Here is a 7,707-nt window from a genome sequence, read left to right as displayed (position 1 = left end):
ATGGATGGATGGATAGGTATGTGATAGGTAGATGATGGATGGATGGATGGGTATGTGATAGGTAGATGGATAGGTAGATGATAGATGAATGGATGGATAGATGATAGATTAGATGGTATAGATAGGTGGATGGGTGGAAGGCTGGATAGATAGATGATGGACACAGATAGATTATAGTAAGATAGATAATAAATAAGTATACAGAGAATTGGTAGATGATGGGTGGATGGATGGATAGATGGATAGATGATAGATAGATGAATAGATGATAGAGATAGATAGGTGCATGGTTGGAAGGATTCATAGATGATAGAGACAGATTATATAAGATAGATAATAAATAGATGTACAGAGAATTGGTAGATGATGGATGAATGGATGAATAGATGGATAGATAAATGATGGATGGATGGATGACAGATGGATGGATAGATAGAGATAGATGATAGATAGATAACAATAGATGTGCAGAGAACTGTTAGATGACAGACGGATGGATGATAGATGATAGGTAGATAGATAAATAGAAGATTGATAGACGATGGATGGATGGGTAGACAGATGATAGATAAATGGATGGATGGGTAGACAGATGATAGGTAGATGGATAAATAGATGATGGATAGATGGTAGATGGATGGATAGATAGATAAATGGATAGATGGATAGATGGATGGATGGATGATGGATAGCTAGATATAGATTGATGACAGATAGGTATCTTTTGTTCTGCAGAATTCAGTTGTAAAATTTGCTCTCTGTAATGGAGATGTCAGGAATTCTCTTTCCTTCTTCGTGCAAGGGTGGGGAGGAGTTGTCTACAGGAGCAGCTGTAACAGGCTCATTTTGGAATTTACCCCATCGGAATGTAAAGGTCAAGGAGGCAGCCCTGGGACACACGTCTGGGACACTTGTGTTTGTTATATTTAGTGCGAATTGCAGGTTGGCTTTGCTTGGAGTGTTGCTTCCGGGGAAGGCGCCATGGTCACCTACATGCTGAGAATTTTAATTTCCATAGACAGTATATTGGGCTGGACACTGTGTGGGACTTGGCATTGCTGGCTGCCCTCCTGACTGTTGTCTTCTTCCTGGCAACAGGGGCTTGAGTGCCCAAGAATCAAGTCGTTTGAAAGTCATTACAAAAGTTCACATCAGTCTTATGCGCAGAGACTTAAAACTGCCATAAATTATATGTGCTGTGAGTTCCTTCCTCTCCTATTGAGGCATTAGGAAACTGAGCACATTCTACCTAATGAATCAATATACTTTTCTTTATGTTATCTCTCCTGCCTCATACATCCCTGAGTTGAAGTCTTTTTAAGAAATGGTCTGTCCAGAATTTAAATAACATGTTCGGGTGTTTCTTTACAAAGCACAAGTCTTCTCTTTTTTTTTTTTTTTTTTTTTTTGAGATGGAGTTTCTCGTTTGTCACCCAGGCTGGAGTGCAATGGCACGATCTCGGCTCCATGCAACCTCCACCTCCTGGGTTGAAGAGGTTCTCCTGCCTCAGCCTCCCGAGTAGCTGGGATTACAGGCATGCACCACCACGCCTGGCTAATTTTGTATGTTTAGTAGAGATGGGGTTTCTCTATGTTGATCAGGCTGGTCTCAAACTCCCGACTTCAGGTGATCCACCTGCATTGTCCTCTGAAAGGGCTGGGATTACAGGTGTGAGCCACCAGCCCAGACTGGCTAATTTTTTTTTTTTTTTTTTTCAGTAGAGATGAGGTCTTGCTGTGTTTCCCAGGCTGGTCTCAAACTCCTGGGCCCAAACGATCCTCATTCCTTCACCTCCCGTAACACTGGGATGACAGGCATGAGCCACTGCACTAGCTCAGAGCACAGTTGTTTTGAGTGAGTTGGATTACATCTTTGCTGTAACTCAGGTAATCAAGCCATTGCTTCCACTTTTTGCCTTTTGTTTTCACCTAAGATCTAAATACTTTGGCTGAGTTTTCAAGAGTGAAACACAATATAAAATAAAGGACTGGAACTCATATAGATTGTAGCCGTGAGTTTCCCTGGCATTGCAGCATGAGGAAATGGTCATGGCAGTTGGGTTGACTTTGCCTCATGTTTAAGGTTTCTTCACACTCCTTCTGTGTTTTCTTTTGTTTAGAATGAAAGGAAACGTGTATGTGAATTAGAGTACTGACTACTCACTGCAATTCGTGATTTTTTTTTTTTTGAGACAGGGTCTCAGTCTGTCGCCCAGGCTGGAGTGCGGTGGTGCAATCACAGCCCACTGCAGCCTCCAACTCCCAGGATCAAGTGTCCTCCCACCTCAGCCTCCCAAGTAGCTGTAACTACGGGCATGCCACCATGTCCAGCTAATTTTTGTATGTTTTGTAGAGATGGAGTTTCACTATGTTGCCCAGGCTGGTCTCAAACTCCTGAGCTCAAGCAATTCACCCGGCTTGGCCTCCTGCAGTGCTGGGATGACGTGTGAGCCGCCGCACCGAGCCCCAGCCATGATAATCAGGAGAGGGTGCCTCACGAGTGTAACTCTGGTGTTTTTGTTGATTTTCACAGTGACTGATCAGGCTTTTGTCACACTGGCCACCAATGACATCTACTGCCAGGGTGCCCTTGTCCTGGGGCAGTCACTGAGGAGACACAGGCCAACGAGGAAGCTGGTGGTGTTGATCACTCCTCAGGTGTCCAGCCTGCTCAGGTAAGGCTTAGAGATGTGGCCTGTGCCCAGCTGGGTCCTGTGGAAGGAGGGTCACCTCTCCCGCTAGAGTCCCAGGAGTTATTCTGATGACTGACCACCTTCTTCACAGGCCTGGATGGCGGGCCATCATGATGGGCCTGTGACATTTGTAATGAATCTTTGAATCATGTGAAAACATGCGTGGGATCGGCTTCACAATACTTTAAAAAACAATACTGGGTATGGTAACTGTTCGTTCTCACAACCATGGAAATTGAAAACTCAATTCTTTTTGCATGTTTGTTTTTGAGATGGGCTCGTTCTGTTGCCCAGGCTGGAGTGCAGTGGTACCATCCCAGCTCACTGCAACCTGCAGCTCCCGGGCTCCTGTGATCTTCCCTCCTCAGCCTTCTAAGTAGCTGGGACCACAAGTATGCACCCCCATGCCCGGCTGTTTTTTCATCTTTTGTGTGTGTGTGTTTTTGGTAGAGACAGGGTTTCACCACATTGCCCAGGCTGATCTTGAACTCCTAGACTCACTCAATCCATCTGCCTTGGCCTCCCAAAGTGCTGAGATTACAGGCATGAGCCACAGCACCCTGCCAAGGAGTCTTTTTGTTTTTATAATGTCCTTTTATAATCCACTTTGTCTTTAATTCACAAATAAAGCAAATACATAAACAAATGTGTCTAGTGAATAAAGCATAGGCCTAAGTGTCATACATTATGGAAGCAATAGTCATTTTCTTTCATCAACCATGGACCACTTAGAAAAATTGATTTTATACAAATGGGACAAGGAGGTATTCAATATGGTAGCTGCAGCAGGTATTGAATGTCACGTTTTTTGACGATGAAATAATAGATCTAGATGTTAATCGCTAAACTAAAAAGAGAAAAAAACAGAAAAAACAAACCCATGTGTCCTCAGACATTTTAAATTAGAAGTGCTCTCCTAAATAACTCAATCCGGGTACAAATGAAAGCTTGAATTGTGTGCTATTTCAGAAAATCATTGCAATGTGAGTGCTACCTATACAAAGCAAGGCAATAACTAAAGTGGTACAATCAGTAAAGAAATTATCCACTTCAAATATATATATATATATATATAGGATATAAATATTTTGAGACAGTCTTGCTCTGTCTTCCAGGCTGGAGTGCAGTGGCATGATCTTGGCTCACTGCAACCTCCACATCCTGGGTTCAATTGATTCTAGTGCCTCAGCCTCCCAAGTAGCTGGGATTACAGGCAACCAACATCACACCTGGCTAATTTTTGTAGTTTTAGTAGAGACAGGGTTTCAGCATGTTGGCCAGGCTGGTCTTGAGCTCCTGACCTCGAGTGATCTGCCTACCTCGGTCTCCCAAAGTGCTGGGATTACAGGCGTGAGTCACTGTACCCAGCCTTAAATATTTTTAAAATTAAAAAAAAATGGGCCAGGCACAGTGGCTCACGCCTATAATCCCAGCAGTTTGGGAGGCTGAGGCGGGTGGATCACAAGGTCAAGAGATCGAGACCATCCTGGCCAACACAGTGAAACTCCGTCTCTACTAAAAATACAAAAAAATTAGCCAGGTTTGGTGGCACGTGCCTGTGGTCCCAGCTACTTGGGAGGCTGAGGTGGAAGAATCGCTTGAACCCAGGAGGCTGAGGTTGCAGTGAGCTGAGATTGTGGCACTGCACTCCAGCCTGGTGACAGAGCAAGACTCTCTCAAAAAAAAAAAAAAAAAAGACAGCAGTAAAAAAAAAATTATAAACATAAAATGGCAAAACTAATAATTGGGAACAAGAAACAAATTCAGGGGTTCGATTTTTTTTTTTTTTTTTTCAGGAGACAGAGTTTTGCTCTTGTTGCCCAGTCTGAAGTGCAATGAATGGCGCAATCTCGGCTCATCGCAACCTCTGCCTCCTGGGTTCAAACGATTCTCCTGACTCAGCCTACTTAGTAGCTGGGATTACAGGTGTGTGCCACCATGCCTGACTAGTTTTTGTATTTTTAGTAGAGATGGGGTTTTGCCATATTGGCCAGGCTGGTCTCAAACTCCTAACCTCAGGTGATCTACCCTCCTCGGTCTCCCAAAGTGCTGGGATTACAGGCGTGGGCCACCATACCTGGCCTGATTATTTAACAATAAATCTTCAGGGAGGCCAAGGTGGGAGGATTGCTTGAGGCCAGGAGTTTGAGACAGTCTGGGCGACATAGCAAGACCCCGTTTCTACAAAAAATAAAAAGAGTTATTCTGGTGTCGTGGTATGCACCTGTAGTCCCACCTACTCAGGAGGCTGAGGTGGGAGGATTGTTTGAGCCCAGAGGTTGGAGGCTGTTGCGAGCCATGATCACACCACCACACTGCAGACTGGGCAACAGCGTGAGCTCCTCTCTCTAAAAATAAAAATATCAAATAAAAATGAATCTTTTATTTGAGAAAACACAAATGTACAAAACCGAAATTAAAAGAAAGTCATTTGGAGGCATTTTAAAAAGCGAATACGGTATAGAACGCTTACTGTAATAACGTTGGTAGTATTGAAGAAGTGCTTGATCCTTCGAGGGAAACTGGTGAGACCTTGGTTGTTGTCATCAGAAGAAATAGAAACCTTCTGTTTGACGATAACGTTGAGAAAAACTGAAAATGTTACCAAAGGCTTACGGTATCTTGTAGCAAGGCCCTGGTGTGAGCCATTTTGGGAAGTTCTGTTAAATTGCCCATGATGAGTTCATTTCCCTGCTACATACACTATCTCAGAGCCTAGAAAAAGATGAATATGCTCACTTATCTTGAGAAACTGTCACAATCTTGATACCCAAACTTGACTTACAGGTTTGATTGTATTTACGTATGGATTTAGAAAGCCCTCAAATACAGGATATGAATAAGGCAACTCTAGCCCTGTAGTAAAGAAATAAATAGTGCTTATTCTATGAAAGCAAAGATAGGTTATTATTTTAAAATCTATTAATGTCATTAATCACATTAATATGTTAGAGAAAGTCAATGGTAAGATCCTCTTAAAACAAAAACTAAACTCATAACAAAAAGAATTCCAGGCCAAGCATGGTGGCTCACGCCTGTAATCCTAGCACTTTGGGAAGCTGAAGCAGGCGGATCACTTGAGGTCAGGAGTTCCAGACCAGCCTAACCAACATGGTAAAACCCTGTCTCTACTAAAAAAAAAAAACATTAGCTGGGTGTGGTGACAGGCACCTGTAATCTCAGCTACTCAGGAGGCTGAGGCAGGAGAATCACTTGAACCCAGGAGGTAGAGGTTGCAATGAGCCAAGATGGTGCCACTGCACTCCAGCCTGGGCAACAGAGCAAGGCTCGGTCAAAAAAAAAAAACCTGACTGTATTAAGTTCCAAAAATATACCAGCAGATTCCCTGTGTTATTTTCACAGCTAGGGGAGGGAATAGAAAAATGCTGTTAAAGCATGTAATTGAATTGTTTATGTCACAGAGGATAAATGCTTGAGGGAATGGCTACTGCGTTCTCCATCATGTGATTATTGCTTATTGCGTGACTTTATCAAAGTAGACTTAAGATCTACTCAAGAGAAACTTAAACTAGTCCGAAACAACATGGCAGAAATGGTGGGAAGGGTTTAGTGTTGCAGATTGGGTTGAGGTTTTGTAGGACCTTTTATTGTATATTTCACAGTCATGGGGAGAACTGAGGGATGGTGCTCTGTAGTGGTCAGGGAGTAGAAGACGAGCAGTGAGCAGTGACCAGGGGTGTGGGTGGTGGGAGATGGCCCTTCACTCAGGCTGTGTGTTACAAGCGTGTTGTGGAGTGATCTCTTTGTAGGGAAACCATGCCAGGAGCTTGCATTTATAGTTTTGAATGAACCATACTCATGAAACGTAACTCTGCTTCCAGGAGCTTATTTTAGGGAAATGAGCAGAGCTGAACAAAAGGATGTAAGGACATAAATGACAGTGCCATATGTAGTGAGGTGGAGTGCTGTTTCTCTTGCCCTCCCCCCGCCCGGATCTTTATGCAACTGTGGTGAAGATGCCATAAATTCCATAAATAACTGGGCCGAAAGCAGAGGGAGATTTGCTGAAAGACGGGTACTTTTTCAGAGAAATAGTTACCTTGAATACTGAGCAGTGAAATCCTACAAATAAATGTAGAGTCCGAGAGAAATGCTAAGAGATATAAAAGGGCCGAGAACTTCCACATCTGTCAAATAGGACAGAAAAAGAAAGAAAGAAAGAGAGAGAGAGAGGGAGGGAGGGAGGGAGGAAGGGAAGAAGGAAAGAAGCAAGGAAGGAAGGAAGGAAGGAAGGAAGGAGAGATAAGAAAAATGAAACAGAGAAAGAGAAAGAAAGAAAAAGAAAGAAAGAAAAAGAGAGAGAGAAAGAGAGAAGTAACTACTATTATATTTGAGCTCTGAGAAAAATGTTTAGATTGAGAGTGTTCCAGATATTGAGCAGAGTGAATGAAGAAAGCTCAAACGTAGACACAAAGTGGTAAAATTTCAGAGCAGCAAAAGTGAAGAAAAATCCTAAATGCCTTTCTGTATCAACCTGGTTGAGACAACTGATGTCTCAAAATTCTAGTGCAAGATAACTTTGAAATGAAAGTTCTGTATTCAGCTTTAGTACCATAATTTGAAAGCAAAACAAACACTTTTCAAATATGCAGATGCACAAAAATTTTATCACTCAAAGACCTTTGAGGAAAAAGTTAGTTGATTGACTCCAGCAAAATGGAATGCGAATCCAAGAAAGGTGAGAGTAGCCAAGTGCAGTGACTCATGCCTGTAACCACAGCATTTTGGGAGCCTGAGGTGGGAGGATCACTTGAGTCCAGGAGTTCAAGACCAACGGGACAACATAGTGAGATCTCGTCTCTACTAAAATTTTTTTTTTTAATTGCTGAGTGTAGTGGTGCATGCCTGGAGTCCAAGCTACTCAGGAGGCTGAAGGGGGAGGATCACTTGAGCCCAGGACATTAAAGCTGCAGTGAGCTATGATTCATTACACCACTGCACTCCAGCCTGGGTGACAGAGCAAGACCCTGTCTCAAAATAATAATAATAATAA

At 42.9% G+C, this 7,707-nt stretch overlaps 1 protein-coding gene across 6 annotated transcripts in view; it reads left to right on the top strand.

Annotated features, from left to right (window-relative positions):
* GYG2 (glycogenin 2) overlaps positions 1-7,707 on the top strand; it is a 51,400-nt gene that overhangs the window by 12,936 nt on the left and 30,757 nt on the right. For all 6 annotated transcript variants that reach the window (XM_032267802.1, XM_032267800.1, XM_032267801.1 and 3 more), the window contains one exon: positions 2,534-2,675. In XM_032267802.1, coding sequence (XP_032123693.1) covers positions 2,534-2,675 — 142 coding nt within the window. The remainder of the gene's footprint in view (positions 1-2,533; positions 2,676-7,707) is intronic.

This window comes from Sapajus apella, unplaced genomic scaffold (assembly GCF_009761245.1).
Source record: "Sapajus apella isolate SASKATOON/1434 unplaced genomic scaffold, GSC_monkey_1.0 scaffold172, whole genome shotgun sequence".
Lineage (NCBI taxonomy): Eukaryota > Metazoa > Chordata > Mammalia > Primates > Cebidae > Sapajus > Sapajus apella.
The sequence above is the reverse complement of the archived record's forward strand: the minus strand, read 5'-3'. Positions and strand labels throughout refer to the sequence as shown.